This window comes from Medicago sativa, chromosome 5, assembly GCF_051527215.1.
Source record: "Medicago sativa cultivar Bolivia chromosome 5, Bolivia_mono, whole genome shotgun sequence".
In the NCBI taxonomy this organism is placed as follows: domain Eukaryota; kingdom Viridiplantae; phylum Streptophyta; class Magnoliopsida; order Fabales; family Fabaceae; genus Medicago; species Medicago sativa.
In genome coordinates this window covers 736,831-762,037 of record NC_140753.1, presented here as the reverse complement: position 1 = coordinate 762,037, position 25,207 = coordinate 736,831, and the positions used below count along the sequence as shown (strand labels likewise).

General features: G+C 36.1%; 1 protein-coding gene across 3 annotated transcripts; it reads right to left on the bottom strand.

The window, feature by feature from the left end:
* Positions 1–14,423: 14,423 nt before the first annotated feature.
* LOC146918877 (homeobox-leucine zipper protein PROTODERMAL FACTOR 2-like) lies at positions 14,424–23,306 on the bottom strand. Of its 3 annotated transcripts, XM_085712112.1 has the most exons (13): positions 23,174–23,306; positions 22,945–22,990; positions 18,294–18,507; positions 18,055–18,172; positions 17,631–17,816; positions 17,011–17,448; positions 16,693–16,794; positions 16,367–16,591; positions 16,072–16,243; positions 15,707–15,984; positions 15,513–15,608; positions 15,033–15,416; positions 14,424–14,701 (listed from the first exon to the last, which is right to left on the bottom strand). In XM_085712112.1, exons 3-12 carry the CDS (start codon positions 18,440–18,442, stop codon positions 15,051–15,053), a joined length of 2,130 nt encoding a protein of 709 aa, XP_085568238.1. In that variant the 5' UTR covers positions 18,443–18,507; positions 22,945–22,990; positions 23,174–23,306; the 3' UTR covers positions 14,424–14,701; positions 15,033–15,050. The 3 variants fall into 3 exon arrangements, with proteins under 3 accessions (XP_085568238.1, XP_085568236.1, XP_085568237.1); XM_085712110.1 differs by lacking the exons at positions 22,945–22,990; positions 23,174–23,306 and adding an exon at positions 19,433–19,715; XM_085712111.1 differs by lacking the exons at positions 22,945–22,990; positions 23,174–23,306 and adding an exon at positions 18,833–19,663.
* Between the last annotated feature and the right edge of the window lie 1,901 nt (positions 23,307–25,207).

The window sequence follows — 25,207 nt, the reverse complement described above, 5'->3', positions numbered from 1 at the left end:
GCACCACACAACAACCCATAGGATTTTGAAGACATTCTGAACAAGAAGCATGATTGTGATTGAACAAAGAAGCCTGGCAGAGTTTGACATGTAGTGGCACCAAAGGAGTAGCAACATTACGGACATTCAATGTGGGATCCTCTTGAGGAACGGGAATTCTTTCAAAAGCTTCAATCATGTTAACAGCAGCATGGTTTAGAAGTGGATTGTCAAGAACATGAGGAACGCTATTTTCAAAAGTCAACCGACCTTTTTCTATCAGGTCCTTTACAATATACTTCAGAGCATAGCAACCTTCAACATCGTGGCCTTGAGCGCCCTGATGGAATTCACATGTGAGATCCTGTCGGAACCTGGGAGGCAAAGGATTAGGCGGAGGTTTTCCTGGCCTGGTGACACAATGTCCCTTAGCAAGTAAAGTTGGGAGCAGCTCAGCATACCGCATAGGTATTGGTGGAAAATAAGTCTTGGGCCGTGGACCCTGTTGTTGCTGCTGTTGCTGTTGAGCAGGTGGCTGTTGTTGTACTTGTTGAGCAATGGCATTAACGGGCACTAGTGGTTGACCCGGTGGCAGAGGATATTGCTGATAGAATGGCAGGAAGAAAGGATGTTGAGAGTAGTGCATGTATTGGTAGGGTAGAGGCAATTGAGTAGCAGCTGTAGATGGGTTACCAGATGCCATCCCTACTTCGGATTCTTTCCTCTTATGGTGGCCATTACCGTACTTCTTTGGTGCACCGGCTAAAGATTCACCTTTTTCAAGAACAACGATACCCTCTCGGACAACCTCCTCTAGCCGGGTTCCCATAGTAACCATGTCAGAGAAATTGTTTAGAGCAGAGACTATCATTCTTTCCTTATATTCCTTCTTCAAAGTTTTCAAGAATGTCTGTGTTAATTCTTCCTCATCAAGCCGAGGAGAAACACGGGCAGCTGCCCCTCTCCATCTCTGAGCATATTCACGGAAGGTTTCATCTGATTTCTGAGTCAAAGATTTAAGAGAATCTCTATTCGGCTTCAGACGGGTGTTGAACTCATAATGACTTTCAAAAGCAGCAGCAAGTTCCTCAAAAGTATGGATATTGTCTTTGCTCAAACCAGTGTACCAATCTGCCGCATTGATAGACGTTTGGCAAGTGCACCAAATACTATCGAAGTAGTAAAAATATCGATCCCACGAGGACTGTTTTAACTTCAATAATTCAATTGCGTTATAAGAATAGGATGTGTAAAAGTTTATTTTGATTTGCCACTAGGCGGTAGATGTGGTTTGATTTTAATTAAATCAAGTAACAGAAAATAAAGATTTGGTTAAGAAAATATGGGAGAGATGAGATCAGATCCGTCGAATCCTCTAAGTTCCCCTAATTGGTCTACTGCACCTATTTGTTATGAACCCTCTTCTAGTTTACGATGATTAACAAGTTAGCCCTAATCAATCCCTTGAGTTAGGACCCTCTTCTTAAACTACAGCCCCTAATTCCTTAGGTGGTCTAATAATTCTTGAAGGTTTTACCGAACGTTAACCTATTATCACTAACAAACGATTATCTATTCCTAGACTAACCCTGTTTATTAGAACAATTCAATTAGGTCTAAGTTGAAAGCCATGGTCAGTGGTCATTCATTCTCACGAAATCAAGTTATATGTGATCAAGATATAAAAAGCATTAAGAACAATTGAATTGAATAAACTAGAATTGAATTCATAAACAAAATAGAGTTTCACAGCAACATGTGTCAATTAGGGTTACAAAGATTCATCTCGGATCTAATCTCTAAGAGATTTAGCTACTCATAATCGAGTTTACAAATAGCATAATCAATGAAATAATTAAAACATACATGAATTGGAAAAAGGTTGAAGAAATCGCCCTTCTAGCCGTCTCCGATGTCTCAAAATCGCACTTTGCTCTCCAAAATCGTAACCCTTGTTCTTCAGATTGAGTGCAGTATTTATAGAAGTCATGGGCCTGACCCGTCAAAATCGCGCCGCGCCATGTATATAGGCGTGCCGCGATTTCCCTCAAACAGGGAGGATGTAATTTTGCTTCAAAAATCGCAGCACGGCTTGAAATTGGCGTGGCGCGATTTCCTTCGAACAGACTTCAATATTTAAGCTTTTTGCACTCCAGAACAGTATAAATTGCATGAGAACTCTATCAAAATGTCACAATAAGTCCTAAAAATTACGTAATGACAGCATGTCATCACGCATCTTCTGCTAGGCTGTCTTGGAAGCAGTGTATCATCAGTGCATCATTATCTGCATAATTGGCCATCTTTCGGACGTACCGAATGACATGGCTGTGTGGACAAGAAGTTCCATTGTATTTTTCAAAATCTGGCACCTTAAACTTCTTAGAAACCTCAAATCGGGATACTAAGCATAGATCACGAGCCTTAGCAGAAACACCATTCCCACGGCTAGCCTTGACCTCACGGAGTTCTCCAGCCAACTCTCTTAACTGTTGTCTCATAGCTTCCATTGCAGGGTTTTGTCCACGCGGAGTATCGTCATCAATTACCTGTTGCACATTGTGGACAATAGGATCGGTAACAACAGTAGTCACTTGAGGCATAGAGGTGGATACGGGAATCTGTCCTTGACCAGCAAAACTAGAGACACCCGCAGCAGTATTAGGAGAATAGAAAGCTGAGAGCCCATAAGGACGCCCGTTGGGCATAACAAACCGAGCATCAGACACCACAGTAGATAGTGGGATAGATGGAATCACTTCAGTAGAAACAGGGACAGATGTGGCTGGTTGTTCTTGTGCAGCCATCATAGTGGACATAATGTCACGAGCCTTAGCCAAGTCTTCTTTCATAGCAGCCAATTTGGCACGGAGCTGAGCATTTTCTTCTTCAAAGTTAGCCATTATTCTTTTCTTGTAAAATCTTGTTTGATGAACTCTATCTGGTTGGTAAACCTTACGAGCACGAGCCACTTTTCAGACTGAGGCAGAAGAACCAGGAGGCAAATGAGCACGAGGGAAGTTTTTTGTGACCAATGAATGCATATGATGCATGAAATGTGTAAATGCATATGCAAAAAGACTCTTTTTTGTGTTATCGAAGGGTTTTAGACAAATTGGAGCTCTTGTAAACATTACTAAACAACAATTAACATAAACGGGAAACAAACAATCCTCATATAGTTTTACACGACGATTCCCTTTGAAATGCTAAGCCAAGGGATAGACTTCGAAATGTAAAACAACATAAACAAATGGAAATAACAACAGGAAATGGATATCCTCAAGCATAGGAAGTGGAAGCATCATCCTCAGACTCAGACTCATAGCTGCAGTATCGTGCGTAGAAGTCACGGGCACCCATAGCCCTCATGGAGTCTCTCATAAGCAACCTATCTTTTTCTTCAATCTCTCTCCTAGCCTTAGCTAACTCCTTCTTCAGTGTCATCACCTCATGAGTCTGCTGTTCATCCTTTCCATCCAAAGTCATAATCAAGTTCTCAGCCTCATGATATCTAGTCCTCCACCGATGCTTCTCCCGACTCTCCATAGCTAGATGCTCCTGATACATCTCCTGGGTAGGTGGGAGTAGAGGCAAAGGCATGATAGGAATAGATGCAGACACATATCTCATAGAGGGGTAAGGCATACCAATCTCCTCAGCTTGGTTTATCACCCACTGTGTATAGGCCTCATGAGCAATACCAGACCTTACACCCATATGCTTCACCTCTTTCTTCCGAAGCTTGGACCAAGCTTCCATGAAATCCTCTCTTATTCCCGTGGGTGCATTGGAGTAGTGAAAGAAGTAAGGAGATGTAGCAAGATTGATGGGCTTTTCTTTCACCGGGAAACCAAATTGTCGCAAGGCGAGCTCCGGGTTATAGTTGATTCCACCCCGGGTACCAAGAAGAGGTACATTAAGAAACTTCCCACCACCGAAGATAATTTCCTTGACTCTAGAAGCTGGAGTGAGCCAAACCACTTCATTAGGAGTGAGAGCCATAATCCTCTGTGAAATAGACCAATTCTCCGGATTGTCGTGGAAAGGCTTTGGAAGGTGCGAAATAAACCACCTATAAAGGAGAGGCACACAACAAAGAATGTATCCACGACCCTTGCCGGATCGATCGTGGATGGCATGGTATGTGTCAGCTAGCAATGTAGGAACCAGATTCTTGGAGTGGAAGATCATAATAGCATTCATGTCCACGAAGTCATCAAGATTTGGAAAGAGAATAAGCCCATAGATGGGAAGTGCAAGAATAGCTTCAAGGGTGTCCTGACAAGTGGTCTTGAGGTAGGCTTTTTCAAGTAGATACTTCGAAGTGAACCCTCGGATACGAGCCTTAGTGACAAGATTCTTGGAGACATCGGTGGTCTTGAGATAGAGATCTTTAGCAATAACCAATGGAGTAAGAGGATGCTCAAGTCCTGAGAAAGGTACCCCCTTAGCAATAGATAGACCCATCAAGCAAGAATAAGCCTCTAAGGTAGGCACCAACTGAAAGTCGGGAAAAGTAAAGCACCGATAGTCCCGATCATAGAATTGCACTAGAGTGTGCACAAGCTTCTCATCCACATTAGTCTGGAGAATAGTAAGTAAAGCCCCTTAACGGTGTCGGAAACCAGTCGGATCCTCGACCTTGAGAGCCAAATCTCTCAAACTAGCCAAATCCACTTCCTTGAACTTGTAGGACTTAGTCTTCCCCATTCCTACAATGTTTACAAATTCAATTTGTCTAAGCCCTTCGATAAATGCATGGAAAAAAAGTTTATGCATGTATGCATGTATGCATGATTATGTTCAAGTTCGAAGAAAACATGGTGGGTTGAAATTCAAAGTCAATGAGTCATGGGTGGACACGGTGTCCGATGAAACTAGGGCTTTGGATAATAGTAACCGGGTTCTAAAAAGCTCCCAAGTTGCAACCTCTCCGACGTATATCACGGTGCCACGAGACAAACACTCGCTCCATGATTATCCGTAAGAAGGTCTAACTTGAGTGTAGTATCGCGTGACGACTAAAACTCGAGACAACACTCGGTTTAGCCTCCGCACTACATCCTAGAGAATGGCCATGGATGGGTTCGGTTATCTACGGTTCATAGTGTCATAGAACAATTAGAAGTAAAGTGCCTAAACGCGACAACACGCGCCGACAACATCACCCCCAAAATGCCTCAGCTATGTGGGATTGATCGCATAATCCAAAACACGAGGCAACCCCCGGAATGAATTGTCGATTATATCCCTCCTAAATCCTAAGTTCACTCAGCCCGGGTGCAGGACTTTTGATATTCTCACCCCACACGTTTGCAAGAATTTAAACATTTATTCACATAGGAAAGCAAGTAAAAGAAACAAAAAAGAGCGCAAGCGTGGAAATAAAGACTAGGCGTAACTCTCGAATCTCCCCGGTGAAGTCGCCAGCTGTTTTATCTTGGTTTTCGGGTGTCAAACATTGATTACGTTTGAACCTCTTTAACCGGTGATATCTCATTTTTTCTTGGGAAGGGAAAAAGTAAGCAAAACCCTTGAGAATTGAGGTCCGGGAGTTGTTTTCGCTACGGGAAGGTGTTAGGCACCCATAACGACTATAGTATCCTATAGGGACCGTCTTTACTTTCTACGCGCGCGCTTTATTTTTAAATGCTATCTTGAAAAGTGATATTAAGCCTAAGAGTTTTCTAAGTGAAGAATTGGAGGGAGAAGAATGTGTTCGAATTTTTATTTTATTTGAATTGAAGGAATTTTGATTCCTTGCCTACGTACCCGTCTAAGGGATCAAATCCACCGTAGTTCTCTTCCAAAAAATGTTTTTTGTTTTTGTTGGTTGATTTTAAGTTTGAAAATTGGAATTTTGAAGAATGAGAGAGAGAGGCCTCAAGGGCATAAGATTGTGAAATTGTGAGGTTTGATTAGTGATTTTGGAAAAAAGTCAAGTATGATTAATTTTCATTGAAATTTGATTAAGAAAATAAAGGGAAAATACAATGGGATTTTGATCCCAAGGTTTATTGTGAAAATGATTTGAGTGATGTTGTTCATGTTTTTTGGAGAAAAGCATTTTTCTAAGTATCGTGATTCCTAAACATACATCTAAACATGCAATCCTAAGCATACATCTAAAAATATCTATGTGATGTGTGTGCATGTGTTGGTGCTTGTGTCGGTGTACATTATTAGAGTCCATTGTCCTTTACATCATTGGCCTAGATACATTCTATGGTCTTTGCAAGAAATTGAAAAGCATAAGAAAAAATATTACAAAATTCCTAAGTCTTTACATTCTAAGTATTGCATGAATTTGAAAGTGTGAGAAAGATAGAGACCAAGAATATAAGATGGAGAATGAGATGCCTTATGGAATGCATGAAACATGAAATGAAAGTGGTTAGTGGCATAAGGTGTAATGGCATGGAAATTATAAGCAAAAGAAATACTAAAAAAACTTGACAAAAAAAAGTCATGAAATTCTTAACCTAAAAGTGGAAAAATACACTTAAAATTTACCATGACATCAAGACAAAAATGTGACCTATAATCCTCATATCATGACAATTTTCTAAAGGTTTTATTACAATTAATGATATGAGAATTATAAGAACACATTCAAATCAAAATTCATGATATATCTAGGCATATTTGCATCATTTATTCACAAACATAACTTGCAAACCAAGCAATTAAACCCAATTCACACACATGCAACAAAAAACACATACAAACAGTAGCTAAAACTTCACAAAATTATATGGCATAGGTCACAAACTTTCATCAAAAAATTGGAACTAAAATCAAGCAATTTTCACAAATTTTTAATACCAAATATCACAAAATAACAAGAAAATTATAACATTATCTTTTATCAATTTTTAATATGCAAAATCATCACAAAAATACCACAAAATTATCAAGACATGTGTGTGAAAATTTTTAGAAGTTTTAAGAATTTTTAGACACAAAAACATAGGAAAATTCACAAATTTTAACAAATATAGTAAAGAATTAACAAGAAAATACTACATATTTTTAATCCAGTTTCAACACATAACATCATCATAAAAAATGTCAAGAAAGTGATCAAGAACCCATAGAAAATTTTTAGTAATTTTTATCAAAGCATTTGAGCATATAGGTGTGTAAATAGCAAGAAGCAGTGACAAAAATAGCAAAAAAACAAGGAAAACACGCAGGAAACCTAAGCCCAAACCCAAGCCCAAAGGGAGGTGGATCCTGGATCCCCCAGGAATCAAAGAAGGCCGTTGGATTGATCCAACTGGATCAAACCTTAGATCTGACGGCCAGGGCGCAAAACCAGTGAACCAAGACTGAACCAGACCGGTTCAGTCACTTATATAAAGGCTAATGGACCGGTCCAACTCATTTTCACTATTCGTTTCTCTCTCTCTTCTCTCTTTCTAGTGAGAGAAGCTCTCACTTCTCTCTTCTCCAACGTTCATCCTCCACCGCCGGTTTCTGGAATGAAACGGCTGGAGACGATGAAGATTCGTCGGAATCTTCATTGTCACCGCCGTGAATTCCAGATTCTGGCGACACTCAAATTTCTCCGATCTGTTTGGATCTAAACCCTAACTTGTGCTATTTTTCATACTGATTATGAATCTGAACTTGATTTTACGAAATAAACGGTGAATCATCCTAGATCTACATGTTAGGGTTTCGACTTTGAACTTTTTCAATCTTTTTCAAACTTTTTCGAAAGGACGAGTCTTAAAGCTTGTTGACCTATTCAGTTTCACCGTTTATTTTTTATTACGAACTTTCGATGATGATTTAAAGTGAAAAACGAGAAGGTTCTTTGAATATACCTGTTGAAAATTGGAGATTCGAGCCAAAAGAAAGAGGAGGAAGATATTGAAGCTTCTTCTTCGTCCCTGAGGTATATTTTGATCGAAACTCCGAAAATAAATCGAAGTTTCTTCGTCTTCTCACTTTTCGTCTCTGTGATTTCACTGGTTCTTTCTTCGATTCCTCTTCTTCTCACCTCTTCGTCTCTGTGATCACACTGGTTCGTCCTTTGGATGATTCAGTGTTGGAATTGCAGAGGCTTTTGTTCGATGATGAAGATTCACTTCGAATCTCTGAGAACTACGAAACAAAACCACTTTTAAATCGAACTGTTTTTTTTGCTACGTAGTTGTTGAATTTGAGCTTCGTATGGTGAAGTTGATAAGAATTTGTGATTGAATTGGTGTGGATTTGTGTTTATTACGGTGGTTTTAGTGGCGAAGAAAGTTTGTTAGGGTTCTGTTAGGGTGGCGCGTGTAGCGCGTGGAAAGAGGATCGTAACTGTGTTTTGGTGAGTTGGCCAAAGATGAATGGCTCTGTGTGATTGATTCTGACACTGTGATTGATGATGTGGCCTATTTATAGCTGACATGTGTGATGATTGAACCAATAGCTTGCTGACACCTGTGTTTGGACCTGTTTGATTTGAAACTGGACTGGATTTTGGACTTGAGGGCCTCTTTGCAATTTTGGAACTTTAAGGGACCAACCTGCAAATAAAAAACTAAAAATAAAATTGGACAACATATGGACTATTCTGCAATTGACTTAAAAAAGAAAAAAACAAAAAGTTTGACTCAAGGACTAAAATGCAAATTTGAAGACTTTGAGGACTTAATAAAAAAAATGACTAAAACTGGTTTAAAAACTTAAATTGAAAATAACGTAAAATGAGACGATTAAAAACAACAAAACGGACTAAAACGAACCAATTACCTAAATGAGGTACTTTAAAGTAACCTCTCTCTGCCAAAATTTCGTGTGAAATGACCAAAATGCCCCTGGGGACCAAAACGACTCAAAATGACTCAGATGCAAATTTTAAAATGGATTTTTAACAGGGAATTGAAGCAAGAGCTTTATACAAGCAAATTAAAAGACTCAGAGACAAATTTTTAGAAATTAAGCAGAGTTTTAACACATGAAAAGACTAAAATGCCCCTAGGGGCTAAACTGACTCAAAAATGACTCAGATGCAAATTTTTAAAAGGGATTTTGACATAGAATTGAAATGAAGACTTATTCAAACCAATTGAAAAGACTCAAACAACTTTTTAAAGGACTAAAATGAGTTTGGATATAGGAAATGACTAAAATACCCTTTTTCATGAATTTTGCCAATAATATTGAAATAAAATGCAGAGAAAGATGTAATTGATCAGAGACAGTTCAAATGACTTGAAATGCAAGAAAAGGAGAATGGAGCTAGTATTTTTAGGTCCAAATCCCTCAACCTCTGCACCTCCTCAGTCACACCATACTCGGCCGCCAAATCCCTCTGCTCCTTCAAACGCTCCTTGAATATCGTCTCCAAGTAGCTAAATCTGCAATGTGCACCTTTGGTCTTGTCGTCCTCTTTAAGAGCATCACTCGTACTAGACCCCAAGTACTCCTCCATCCATTCCACCGCCTCATCCCGTGATATGGACCCGTGGGACAGGAGCATGCCGTCAATGAGGATATGCAGCAAAGAGGCCACATCATCAAGTGTTACTGTCATCTCCCCAAATGGAAAGTGGAAGCTGGAAGTCTCCTCGTGCCACCTCTCCACGAACGCACAAATCAACCCATGGTCAATAATGCTGTAGCTAGTATCCTAGAGCCAACCAAGGCCTGTGGCATGCAATCTGTTCTCCCACCACCGTGCAACCATGATAGGTCTGGTGTCATCATCATGCATCACTTCTATCTTCTTTCCGTTGTTGATGCATTTTAATTTTCCACGCAACTGCAAATAATTAAAATTAATAAAGTGAGTTTAAATTCATGGCTTCACAAACATATTTAACAATAAATAAACCAGTCAGATTTAACAGTACATAAACAGGCAGTTTCAGATATAAAGTGAGTTTCAGATATAAAGTGAGTTTAACAGTACATACCACGACATCAGCCCCCTTCCTGGCACGTGCACATGGTACCTCCACAGCACGTCAGTCTGGTGTGGTCCACCACCTTCTTCTTTCTCCTTCGCCGTGGCTCGGCATCTTCCATTTCCTCGTCCATACCCTGCAGCTCCTGCTTCTCCATACGCTGCAATTCCACATCAGCCTGCTCCTGCTCCATGTCCATATACTGCTGCTCCTGCTGATGCTCGACATCAGGCTCGACATCAGCACGGCGTCCTCTACCACCCCGACGCCTCAGAGGAACACCACCTACGGGAAGCATGCCCTGCCTCCCTTACGTGCTGAGTATTAGATATTGAACCTTCTGTAACATTCAAATTAGGGTAATCAAACATCACAATCAAACAACACAATCAAACAACACAAAACAAAAGCAAAACAACATTCTGGGTTTGTCCGGATTTCAAAATCCGGATTAGCAACAACCAATTCCGAAAACAAAATCCGGATTGCATTCGAACAGAATTCCAAAAAAAAATCGACCAAATTAACCTTGCATGTGTACAGAAATCGAACTTACCTTCCATGATGTTTGACAAGAGTTGAAATGCGGTGCTTTTGAGCAACAAAACTCCAAATTTGGACAAGATTTGTGGTGTTCGGAATTTGGGATAATGTAGAAAGAGAGAGAGAGAGAGAGAGAGAGAGAGAGAGAGAGAGAATGTTGAAAGTGAAATTGTAAAACTGTAAAAATGGGGGGTGAAGTTCCTTTTATACTTCGCAATTTTCCGGATTATATATTCTGAAGTAAGCATAGATGTTCCGGATTATATAATCCGGAGGGCATGTTGGTAATTTGCATAGGGCGCGCGAGAAGGCCATAAAGTGGGAAAAGTAAATCTCTTAATCAAATATAGATGATCCATCATGCTTCCCTCGTGATCCAACAATAATGATTGGCAAGACGTCGTCCTAGTAGATAGTTTTTATTATTCATGTTTATTTCATCAATGCTCTCTTGCTATATGCAGATTTGTTTTTGCTGTCACAACATCTGTCGAGTAATTACTTGGCTCACCAGAAATTAAACAACCAAAACAATTTTGAAACATTGGATACTAGGGAATTGTCCTTTCCCCGTCCGTCTCTGTCCTTGCCAATTTGTTTAACGTTTGCATTGCAGTCTGTCTGCATATATACAATTGTGCCTCAGAGACTTGTTTCTTTCCTCTATTAGTAACCTCTTCTCTCTATTTCAAAAGTGAATGGTGCTATTCTTCAATGGAAATCATAGAGGGAGTTGTGCACGTGAATAGTGCGTTCTTCAATGGAAATCATAGAGGGAGTAGTGCACGTGATAAACACAGTTAATATTTATATAGTATTTCAAACAGTTTCTAGATGACATGATCATAATGAGTAAAACAAAAAATTGATCATAGCTACCAAATTGTCGGACAATGGTCATTTACCTCTTGGGAGGAAAAGGTAGAGTAATAATATTAGACAAAAATTGGAAAAAATAAAAAAGATATTGATATTTAAAATGAAGTGAAAGAAAGCAAATCAATAGAAAAAGATTGACAAAAGTGAAAGTTAGAGGATCCTAATACCAATGATTATCGCCACTAGTTTGACAATTGTAGGAGGCGTTTATACTATGTTGTTCAAATTTTTGAACTGTATCAAAAATACATAAGTTGGTTAAGTTGTTATATTTTTTAATTTACCTAGTGAATTATTTGTAGAAAGATTTTGTTCAAAATAAATTATCATTTAATTTGCAATGCAATATGAATTATTTTTTCTTTTAATTTTACTCCTTAATTAATACTACTTTCTTACAAGTCAATATATTTTACTTTGTAGCCATAGTAATGATAAATACTCAAATACACGTTATAATATTTTTTTCATCTATGTAAAATGGTCATATAACTCAATAATTGACAATAACCATTTGGAAACTCACGCACATAAATGGGGGAGTCGGGGTTTAAACTCTGATCACATGAGTGTTTGACCTAACAACTTCAACATTTTTGGTAGTTAAATTAAAACTTATGATTTTTTTATTATTATTATATAAGCTAAAAGGAAAAATAGAACTAGATTGGGTGACTAGACCAAAATTCAATTAAACACAAAAAAAAAAGGTAAAGAGTGAAATGTAGTAATTAACACCCTTTGGAAGGAGTGTTGTTATCACTGTCTGTACTTGCGGCTTTCATGTGATGGTACAACAACCTCCTTCGTACCCTTATCATTTGCATCACTCCATAGTCGATTAGTCGTTAGAGCAAATACATGTCTTTCAAACCATGAGACTAAAATTGTTAAAATTACTTGAATTATGAACAAGAGGGACCATTCCATAATCTTTTGCCTTATATGGCTCAAGATTAATCTGGGAATCGCCAAAATTTTGATCTTTTGCCGCATGGAAACCCACTTATTGATTATCAGGATCTATTTCTTTGATTGGTAAATGAATTGGAGAGCCATCTCCTCCATATTTTATACCTTTAACAGCAACCTCTTCAGAATTTTCATTAGAAATAACCGCATATACTATCTTTTGCGTTACATATCTTTCACCATAGGGTCTTTTGCGGTAATTCGATCTTTACTGGAAGGTCAAATGCATTTAAAGATCCTTTAAGTTTTTCGTTTTTCCCAAAGTGATCATTTAAGTTTCAAAAGTCCCAAACAAGTCCTTTTAGTTTTTGAATCGTTTCAAACAAGTCCTTTTAGAGGATGATGATGATGATTCAGATGATAACAACAAAGAGCATTATTCACCATTTGTCATGCCTAAAAAGATGACTAATTTTAAGTGGGTGTTAGGAGCCAGATTCGGTATCAAAGATGAGTTCAAAGAAGCAATTACCAACTATGCTATCTATAATAGGACTTGTTTGAAACGATTCAAAAACTAAAAGGACTTGTTTGAGACTTTTGAAACTTAAAGGACCACTTTGGGAAAAACGAAAAAACTTAAAGGACCTTTAGATGCATTTGACCTTACTGGAATATCTCCCAAGTTTTTTTAGGCTTAATAGCAGTTTTGGCCCTTTATGTTTCAAGAAGTTGCGATTTTGGCCCCCTAACTAAAATAATTTGATTTTGGCCCCCTATGTTTTGGACCCTTTGCACTTTTGGTCCCCTAGGCCAATTTTGACCAAGTCAATGCTGACGTGGCGCCACGTGTGTAATTTTTTTTTATAATTATTAAAAAAATACTTTTTAATTAAAAAAAATTTAATTAAAAAATATGAATAAAAAATAAAAAAAATTACACACGACAATTAAATTTATGCATAGCTTTTTTTTTTTTTTATGCATGCTGTTATGGTTTTTTAGGTATATAATTAAATTTTCTTGTCGTCGTGTCCCCCAGAGACATTGTACTCTTTTGTACACGACAATTATTCAATGAGTAACTAATAACATTACAATCTTGTCTTGCCAAAAAAAAAAAACATTACAAAATGATGAACATCTTTCATACTCCACACCCACATTAAGAGATTTTTTGTTCATATCTACTCTTCTCTAAGAACATAAACAAAATAAGTACAATTTTAAATTTAAATAATCTCTTCTTTCTACTTCGCTTTCCTAAATTTTCCTTCGCACAGAACCAAGGCCTAGACCGGTGAAACAAGGGTTTTACGTACAAATTTTGTTTTTGATTAATAAAATCGATTTTTTTTTCTTTATGAAAAAATATATTTCTCAAGCAATGAAAAAGACAAAACCAATATGTAGTGATTGAAATGTTTAGTAGTTTGTCTTTAAGACATAGTTCAACTAACAATGTTGATATTAGTATGCTAGACACTTTCACTCAGGTTAGAACTAGACGTACATCGCAATTTAGCTTAAGATTTGGGTGGTGTATATTACTCTTTCTAAGGTTTAAATTTTCGTAATGGAAATATAATCATATATGTTGGTAGACAAATTGTCTCTTTACTCGTTACTCATAGCCAATTGAGGAAATTTTGTTTGGGTCTCAGCCTATTGTGTTTTTTTGGGTCTATATAAGGATACTTCATGACTTTTTTTTTGAAAATATATTTTTTTGTTGTAAGCTTCTTTTTTTTTTTTTGGAAAAAAATGCTTTTGGAATAGCAAATTTGAAAGAAGAAAAAGGAGAAAAAAAATTATTTTTTGGAAAATGTTTCTATGGAAAATATTGTTTTGAGTGAAAAAGTAGGAGCCCCTTGGATGCTTGATTCGAGAAATAAGTTGATAGAGTTACAAACCAATGGGAAAAAAAAACTTATTAGAATTTACAATCTCATAAATTTTGTATGACCGAAAGTTATGATACGATAAACATGAACTAGTGATCAAAACTAAGAAGCTTATTCTTTAGTTTTGAGAAACTTTTACCATAGGACCTCACTTAAGGATGAACTCTTGAGCTCGGGAAATATTTTAGCCCTGAATACATTCACAGATAAAAGAAAGAAAAAGAAAAAAACGCATCTCAAAATCTCCGCTCTAAAAACTAATTTTAAACCTCACTCAACCGGCCTAAACATACAAAGAAACACAAAGAGTCAAAATTTGATCCATTGTACATTGTCACAACAAAGTAATACAAGACAAAAACTTTATGAGCTAAAATAAACAAGGAAGATAAAATTTGCAGTTATTCCAAGTTAAAACAACAAGACCTGGTGGAAAGTATTTTGTTTTTTCAATAGGTGAAAGTCAATACCCGAACCTAAGTTCTTTCAAAATCCAACATTGAAAAAAGATACTCCAAGGTGCGTTCATTGACTTGTTTCAAAAACCCCAAGCTTGTCATCTTAGCTTTGTTCTGCCTGCATGCATCACATAAATATTGTTATTTTCTATTCTCTTGAGATTTTCAATGAATAAAACAAATATGGTAATCATTAAGGAATTTGGATTCCTGCAGTCACAATAGGTCCAAAAATAAGCATATTTTGATTTTCTTTTTGAAAACTAAAATAAAATAATCTATTTTGAACTCAGGACCATCCAATCTTAATCAGACGGTCAAATGTCAAATATCTCTGATTGCTTGACTGTATCAAATCAGATCCTTTTTTAAGTAATGAAGTTAGCTACGACTAAAACTAAGGTATTAAAATACAAGAGAGAGTAGTGCTTAATTAATTTGATTAATACCTTATGAAGGTAATGAAATTAGATGCCATTAGGCATCACTGCAGTTTTAATCCTTTCCACAGTGTTCCTGATCAAAGTGTTAACAGTGGTGATTGAACCCAGAGCTAGCCTTGCATGTGGAATAGAATCAACTATAATCTGAAATGCAACTGTGACAAGAGACCCTCCAGATCCGACATTCATAATTGGTCCTGCATTTGTTATACACCCATCTGGAAAAATAGCGAATCCGGAAGGAAGCAGAGTAAGACGACTTGAGTCGCCGCCATTCAGGATTTCATGCATTGTAGGTATTTGCACAGGCGCATATACTACATATGACCCAGTTACATCAGTGCAATTCTCTTGCAGTACTACCACATCACTCTGCTCTGAATTTTCACTCTACAGGAAAAATATATTTAGCGAAAGAGAACGTTAGAATATGTGTTCTAATCACTAATATACATACTATACCAATTTTAATTTTACATAACTTACAGTGATACGAAATAAGGAGACATAGTTGCCAGAATCACGACCATTTGAAATGTGAGCCAATTCATGAACTATACCGCCGGCGGAGAGAATATCCCACTGTAAATTCAATTAAATATGTAAGCTTCAACAATTAATTAATTAATTGTGCTAATAACACATTACAGAACTTTAGACATATATTAGTAGATACATACATGTTTTCTTGTGTTTTGATCTCGAAGAAAATCAAACACCCTCCTTGGAGGAACTGGAAGCCAAAAAGAAGTAGCAGCACTTAGCACAACACTGACGGGTTTGTCAATGCTCGATTCATCGATATATCTTTTCGTCATGACCATTACAACCTCCGGTCCGTTTCCAGGTACCTTTGTCCAAGCATGTGTTGTAGAAGAACCAATACTTGTACTAAAGCTAGCTACCAACCTTTCCGCAAGATTCAATATACTTTTCTTTCCCTCCGGAGTCAATCTCACTGTACATATATAATGTTATACATAAATATATAACTGTCATTTATATATATATTTTTTATTTAAAAAAAAAAAAAAAGGTTATATACCATGATGTTCCCGTGGAACGTTGGTGGCCGTTTTAAAAACAAGACGATCAGATTGTCGATGTAATGTAGCTACCCAGCGTTTAGCTCCAAAAGCAAGTCCAGAATTAACTAGAGGTTTATATATATTTTGCACCACCTGATCATCAACTTCTACATTTTCAATCCATGTAACCTGTTTAAAAAAACAAGACAACAAATAATTGATAAAATTAACTATACTAATCCACATTAAAATAATCCAACATTATAAACTATTATTAATATTATTTTAGGTGAAGGTGAAATGTGGTAAGACCTTAGTGAGACCATTTGGGAGTGTCTCAATCAAACAACCAGAGGGTCTTCTGTTGGTTCTTGAAGCAGTACTACTACTACTACTACTAGCAGATGTTGCATTTAACAGATGCAAGGACACATCAGCCACTACCCATATTCCATCTGGATGCAGTTTACAGTATCTCACAAAATGGTTTTGACGAGTAGGAACATGTGGGGAGGGGACTTGAAATTCAGCTGTCATCTAAAAAATAACATTTAAAAAAAAAAAAAGATTAATTAGATGAAATACATACTAAAATTAATTCTTTAAAATTAAGTATAAGAAATTAAATTAGTACTTACCACTTGCAAGGCTCCATCGTAGTTACCTCCCACTCCAGTTGAAAGGACTTCAAGTGTTGCTGCTTTAGAAACAATGCCGCAAAACATATTTGACCATTGATTCTGAAAACAAATTTAATAATATAAATGGAGGGAAATTTTATATATTTTTAGTATGCATGTAAACCAATGTTCTTTTTTAAAATAAAAGAATACGTAATATTCTAAAAATACTTGGTTCAACCTGATTGAACCGGATGGTTTGGTCCAAGTTTTTGAAACATTAATGCAAATAATAAGGCTTAGAAAATGTTGGTAGCATGAACATTAATGACTCACCACATCCATGAGGATATCTACAAGATCAGGAGCATTAATCATGACCACCACGGATTCTTTCGAACCCTCAAGCTTTAATCCCAATGTGTTGGGACCATTAGCCCTTGGGAAATACTTCATGTATTCCTCTCCATTGAGAATCTCAGTGACATAATTGGTGGGAAGCCAAAGAGGGGGTCCATATGTCCTAGCCAGTTTGGTCAGTTCAGCCATTCCAACAACAGCAAGCTCTACAACCCTTTGCTTCTCATTAAGACCCTTAATCTGTACGGAGGAGCCACCAACAGTGAAAGCCTCTCCTACCATGCGGTGGTGTGCTCCATTGTTACCACCAGCAACTCCAAAATCAGCAGAGCGTGAAACAACATGAGTGCTATTGTTGGATGATGTTATATTGGCACGGGAATCTGCAGGCGTCTCTCCCATATACCTTTCAAGCTGGCGGTTTTTTTTTTTTTTTTTTTTACATAAAAGGAAAAACTAAAGCTTAGTTTGAGATCAAACTAAGAATGATTTAATTAATGTACTAACACGATATAAGTCAATCATAATTGTTCGATAATTCTATATATTTTTTCAGCGCATATCTATTTTGAAAATCGTAACAAACGATGAGGTACCTCTTTCCTTAAGAGAGCATTCTCCAGTCTTAGCTGCTGATCGTCATGTGACATTTCCCCAGCGGTAGTGGAACTTCCACATACGTTGCATGTGGTAACAATTGCCCCCCTGTATCTATTAACTTCATCTCGAAGTTTTTCATTCTCAATCTTTAATAGCTCATTCTCTTCCCTATCAGTTTGAACCTATATAAAATATAATTAGTTATATATTATGAAATCACCGCCGAAAAGAAGCATTTAATTAAGAGGATATGTAAAAGTAACAGAGTTGATAATGAAATATATGTAAGAGTTGATAATAATGGATTATAATATTTGATGCTAATAAAAATTAAATTTACACCACAACGAATGCAATATGCATGGCAACGGTCGCAATGCCTGCAACGACAAAAAAATACATGTAGTTGGTCTAAATTACCTTGAGTGAAGTGCGCCTGTTCTGAAACCAAAACTTGATTTGCGTTGGGTCTAACCCGGTCCGAAGGCTCAGCTCTCTTCTCTGAGCATCATTAGGGTTAGGACACTGCTTGAAGAAACTGATGATGACAAAACCAAGTTCAAAAAATTAATACCAAACAAAAATATAGAGCAAGTAAAGATATATTATATATATGAATATGATCACATTCAGATAAAATATATAAAAATGGTTCCTACGTATCCATTTCATCAATTTGTTGCTGTGTGTGGCGGCGATAGGTCCTTTTTCTGGGACGTTGGTTGGGTTGCTGGTCATCACTTGAAGGAGCCTCCACGTTCATTTGGTTTGCTTCTTCTCTTGTTCTTGTCATCCTATTCTGATACATGTTCTTGCTGTGATTTTGATGTGGAGTATTCACGATGTTGCTTGTTTCTTTGTTACTCTAATAACCTGCCAGAACAGGAATTCAAAAACATTGATTCAGCAATGTGATCAGAAGAAAATGTGTAGAAGAGGTAAAATATCAAGTGGTACTCTATAAATTTGAAATATCAATTAATGTAGGATACTGAATTTGACAGTCACAGTTACAGTCACTCAATTGGAAAAGTTAATGGCTATGCAGGACAGTAACTCAGTAAGGTAGTAACAAATTTAAAAAATAAAAATAATATATTCATTCTATGATTATTATCAATTTAATCTATCATGGTTAGAACAATCATTGAGTCAACTAAAAACAGAACAAAACAAAGAGAAGATAAAAAAAAGCTACCTAAAAAGGTTCAGCTGCAAGTTTAATCATTGTAGAATAATGTTCTCTCGGAGTTTGTTTTTATGTTAAGAAAAAGATATAGTTATCACCTGTTTGGAGATGACTAGTGCAATAAATCAACCGCTTTTTTTTCTTACTATTTCACAGCTTTGGAAAGCTAAAAAGAGAATAGTATTCACAGAGTCACAGAAAGACTGAACAAATTAACATAATGATACACTCATTCAGGTTTCAAGGCTTTTATCCCAAAAAAGAATGAAAGAAGTGAAGTTAGAAAAGACAAATACAAAGTAGAGTGGAGGAAAAGAGCGTGACGTATATTATATTGTGAAACAGTGAAAGAGTTGTCATTCATTATTATGATTATTATATATATAACCTGTTGTGAAGCACAGAGACAATACACCACATGGACACTAACACACCAATATCAAAAAAAATTGTGACAATGACATAATTCACTGTAATTGCATGTATTAGTGTCGTGTCGGTGTTTGACACTTGTCAAACATTGCAACCCACATTCGATAAGAAGTGTTGATGTTATTGAGATCCTCCTAACACTATTTCAGGAAATGACATATTCATACAAAAGGGTACCTTATTATAAGAGAAAGATTGATCATGGTGGAAGCAGCAGAGAGACGTTGCGATTATGGAAGTGGGTCATGCAGTAGAAGAAACTAAAAAACAAGAGGGTGGGGGTGTGGGAAGGGAATTATGGAACTGCTATGGTTTAAGAGGTTGTCCTAAAAGAGAATGAAAAAACACATGCAAAATGAGTATGAATATGATAGAAGATTATTAGTTAAAGAGATGGTGATGGTGATGCCTGAGAAGAGGTGAAAAGGAATGGTAATAGAAGTGTGTGCAGTTATTGCTTACGGTAATGAGAGGGTGTAGTAGCATTTATGGAGGTACGAGTTGGTGTAAATAGGATGTAGTATATACTATAGAGACAGACAGAGAAGCAGAAAGGTAATCTCGTGAGTTTTAAATTTATTTATTTTTTTGCTCTGATGTTTGGTGTGGTGGAGTGAATACCTTCTGAACTCTTAATTACTCATATGTCTCAATTTCCTCCCTCAGTATACTACCACCAGTACTACTACTGCTGTTTTTGCCTCTTGCTTTTGCATTACATATTTATTCCTAGTTTGGTTGTTTGGTGTTGTTTTCTTTGGGTTCATCTTAGATTATTCTATACTTATTACATCAGCTCCCTCTACATACGTCCTCTTCTGTATTCTCTTTATTTATATCTTCATTTATTTGAGGGGAGATATAGTGTCAAAGTCCTTCCATTTAAAAAGAAAAGTGTTAAATCTTTAAGGATCTAAATCATTAACTTGATGTTGCTCCTAACACTCCTCAAGACTCGCTAACAAGTAATATTAGTCTTGGTTTAGCTTGACGAGAGAGTGTAGGAGTCGGACGATGTGTGACAATCACACTTGAAGGAAGATGATTCGTATTCAAGTGCGACTGTGCGAGTTATTAGTCTTGCATCGATTAAAAATGAGATAAATAAATTATACACACACATGCCCGTTTTTGGGGGTGTGCAAACAACTCAACCGAACTGGACTACTAAAAGTGACGGGCCTAAAAAAATTTATGGCCAATACCCACCCCCTCAATCAAAGGAAAAAAAAAAAACATGTTATTGTTTCTTCTTTCTTCCAACAGCAAAGCTACTCATTTCTTAGCCATTGTGGTGCCACATACACCGGTAACCACCACCAATCCAACTCACATCTATCCTTTAGACTCTAGTTCTCCTTTTTGGAAAAGAATTCATTGCTATCAAACCATCCAATTTGTATAATCACCTAATCAATCAATTTGAAAAGCTATTTCAAAGAATCACAATTATCCTTTCTTTTTTGCAGAATTGTGTTTTTATTTTATTTAAGGACTATTTTTATTATGAGAGTCGAGCCTTCAATTTTATAGGGGTGTGTGTCCCACATCCTCAATGTCTCAAGGTATTGGATTGAGATATGATGTCAAGTTCTGTCATGGGTTATGATCATTAGTTTGGGGTTGTTTTCGTTGCTCCTCTAGACTCTCCAACAAGAGTCTTGTTCAGTTTGATTGGGGAGCGAGAGTTGATTTGTTTTAAAGGATCATTGTTTTGAAGCTTTTTATGGTGTTGGAGTAATTCGATGTGTTCTATTGATTTGGTAATTAATGACAATGCAAATATAGTGATATGATAGATTCAAATTTGGGAGGGATCATGTTGAATTTCAAGTGGGAGTGGTTATTCCTACATCGGCTAGGAATAAGCTAAATAAAAGATATATGTATACTCCACCTCCTTACTAATTTTTTTTTTGTAGTGATGTGGTGTTAATGTCTCTTAGACACCATGATTGTTAGCCCATTGTTGCTCCTGCTGTTCCTCCAGATTCTCCAACAAATGCATTTAGATTCTTGATTCGACTTAATAAGAAGAAGATTCAGGAATAATGGATGAGAAGACCCATATACTCAATACCTTAATGTTTTGGATGGAGAGTTGGTATCAAGGTATTTTAGGGGTCTTGGTCATTAGTTTTTGTTGCTCCTCGTGCCCCATCGGGACCCCAAAAAGATGTGTTGTTTGGCTTGATGGGGGAGTGAGAGTGGATGTAACTCGTATACTCAATGAGATAAGCTTTTGAGTGTGGATACGTGTACGCATGTATGACTTTTTTTTATTAAGTGAGTAGGCATGTAGGACTAAACGTTGTGTATTTTATTTTATTTTTTTTAAAACTAAGGGTTGTTTTTTTAAAAGAAATTAAAACAAAATTACATGACACTTTTGTTTTGAAGGAATCTTTTTGACATGACATAAAAGGTTTAAAATTAAATATTTTTATAAGATACATTTTTAATTCCAATATTTAAATAATTTTATAAATTTTGTACAAAAATAAAATATAATTTAAGTTTGATTCCTATTCACCATCTCAATTTTTATTTTAAAATACTTTTTTTGGTGATTTTAAAATAAGATTTTTTGCAAAAATTAAAAAAAGTCTTATTGTTTTTGGTGAGAAGAAAAAAAAGGTTTTTATTTTACCAAAGACGGAAAAAAAGGATTTTTTTTTTTTTACCAAAAAATAAGGTTTTAATCCCTCCGTATTTACAACACTTTTTTTTATGTTGACATGTTTTTTATAAGGATTTTTTAGTGGATTTTTTTATTAAATGGGATTTTGTAACATTGACATGGCTAGTGGATAATAATTGATATTTTTTCTAACACAGACACTATCGCAGCTAAGTCACCACGCAGTCGCATCAGATCACCATACTCAATTTGCTAAGTGTCTCCTCAATACTCCTCTCTTTTCTTTTATGACAAAAATTGACTATACTCAATGTTTGACTACTTTGGTAAATTTGATATTCATGGAATGTTGTTGTCATAAGCTTATTTGTTTGACAGATTTGGTAAATTTGATATTCATGCATGTATTTTATTTTTTTTTGACGAATTGTTGTCATATATGTGTGTATGTGTTAGGATATACTTTGTCACATAAAACAATTGAAATTGAAATCCTCAAAATTCTTCACTTTATAAAATAATGTTTTATAGTATATTGAGACGATATGTCACCGTGAGCTTAGCTCAGTTGGTTGGACAATGCATAAAAATATGCAAGGTCCGGGGTTCAAACCCCGACCACTACCAAAAAAAAAAAAAATAACTTCTCAAAATAATTAGATCATCACTAATTTCTTAAGATAAATTAGATGATCTCATGATGAGAAAAACTCTTTTTCAAGAGTTTTAATATGGTTATGTGAAAAGATTTGATTTAATACAATTGATTAAACTGAAAGATACTTGAGTATAATAAATTCAACTACAAAAAAGAGAACTTTGCCATTTATCATTTTGCTATGAATATTTAATAGCAACAAGAGTAATCTATATTAAAAAAAAAATCATTTTTTTCAAAGAAAAATGATCGAATCTTTTGTCAACGTGTAATCGGGTAAACAAATAATAAACTTAAATAAATGAAAATGATATAAAAATGATCGAGTACCAAGATAGATAAAAATAATGAAAATAACTTATTTAGGAGAGAGACGGAGTGGATCTATACCTGATTGATGGTGGATAGCAAAGCGATGTGGATCACGAAGAGTAACCTATATAAAAAAATCAACTTTATTTTCAAAGAAAACAAGATCGAATCTTTTATGATCGAGTAATCCGCTACACAATGGTAAATTTAAATCAATTAAAATGATATATAAAATTGATTGAGTACTAAGATAGATAAAAAATTATGAAAATAACTTATTTAGGAGAGAAATAATGTAAATCAATACCTGGTTGGTGGTGGATATCAAAGCGATGCGGGATCGCAGAGAAACTTTTTGGGAGAAATGATCATCACCAGCCGCAGCCGTAGCCGCAGAGAGGCAATGCGTTCTTTAGGTTTAGGTAAATGAGTGAAAAATTAGGGATGAGGCTTAAGATGATACCTTTTAAACAAGAATATCAATATTTGGGCTAGGGTTGGAGTTTCAAAACAGATCGAGTCTAATATATTGGCCCAATTAATCTAATGTGAATTATTAGCTGGGCTAAAACAAATTATAAGTCTAAAGTGATTGTAGTTCATAGTAAAGATTTTATTGGTTAAACACATACCACTGGTAATTGGTTAATTGGTTAAGTTGAATTATTCATTAATTACTTGGACCATAGTTTTAAGTTTTTTTTAGGAGAATATTTTATGTTTGGTATCATTGTCTTATAGGTAAGTTTCTAATTTTAAGTGATTCAGTGGTGTAAGCTAGTCTCCATTAGAGGAGTTGGATTAAAAGTTTGAAAAAACCTAATGTGGCGAATGCTTGGGGACTCAACACTCGGGGAAAGAAATTGAGACGAAGAAGGAGGAGGATAATGATTGTTTTGAAATCAGAAATAAAAGCACACTAATAAATGTAGATGTTTGGAGCCACTATCATTGGAAACCAACAACCAAACAGTCTAAGTAACAACAAGCAAAAAATTGTAAATTAAAATCACAATCTTAATCAAAGGACAAAGATAGAGAGAGTAGAGGAAGAAATACACCAAGATTTGGTCTCTAGGTTCGGCCCAACAATGACCTATGTTTAGGGGAAATATCTATCTCTAATCCATTATAAATGAGTCACTACAAAGAGATAAAATGAATGACAAGATATAATATTCATCAAGCTCTCATTTGTTTACTCTATGTTTCATGAGCTTTGAATCCCACCCAAAACACATAAACCCTTAGCTTATACCTTTCATAATATTCTCTTATTTTGGTTCCATGTGATTTCCCTCAAAAGAATGAAAAAAATGCAATTTATGGATCCTATCCTTGTAAGCACGTGCCTTGCGCCTACCATAATTGTACAATACTGCATTGTACTTTCTTGCAGGCCTTGCGCCCCTGCCTATGCACCTTGTGACTATACTGGTGACACACGCCTTTGCATGTTGAACCGTGCACAAGGGATGTTGAACCACAAGTGCATCAGTACCATATGTCTTGTGTATTCAATAGTACAAAACCATTTTTTTTACCATTCACACATGATATTTCATGTCATGCACAATATTTCTCCATCATGCCTGTAAATCAATGATGAGGCAGGCTATCAACACTCTTATTTATTTTACCTTTCTTGAACAACTTTTCAAGATAAAACCGACCATGTCCAAAGCCCCGCTCGAACCTTTATTTAGACGTCGACCTTCACTTGCATCCAACCACCCTCGCTAGTCCTACAAGCTTCTAAGTTTGATTATTCTCTTTGACTCAAACTACCTTATGTAGTCCCACTAGATTTCATTGTTAAATCTTCACGCTTGAGAATGCATTCCACCATCTTGAAGATCATTGCATTTAACTACACTTGGATTTTTAGGCAGTGCCATAACTTTCACCATAACCTCTTCAACCACATAACGTAGTATGTCTTATTAAAGACACATTTGCCCCCAATTACTCTTGACCTTTTAGGTAATCTTACAAGTCGAACCATATCTTGATCAACCCCCAAAATGCCTTTTGTTCTATTGACGAATTACTTTCTCTATCAATAGTTGTACCGCTTTGGTGAAAAAAAATATCCTTTTCCTATCTATTACTTGGAGTCAATGTTGGTTTTCTTCTTCTAGTCCCACTAGTGGAAGAATCCACCTCAAGATGAGTTTCCTCCCCTTTAACTTCCAAACTCGTACATTCATTATGTCTTTCATCTTGTAACCTCTGCCTTCAAGGCTACTCATGATTATTTTTTCCTGACTCTACATAGTCAACTAGAGTATTATTCCCTCCTTATCTCTAGGGTGAACTTGAGAATTCTTGCATTTACCTC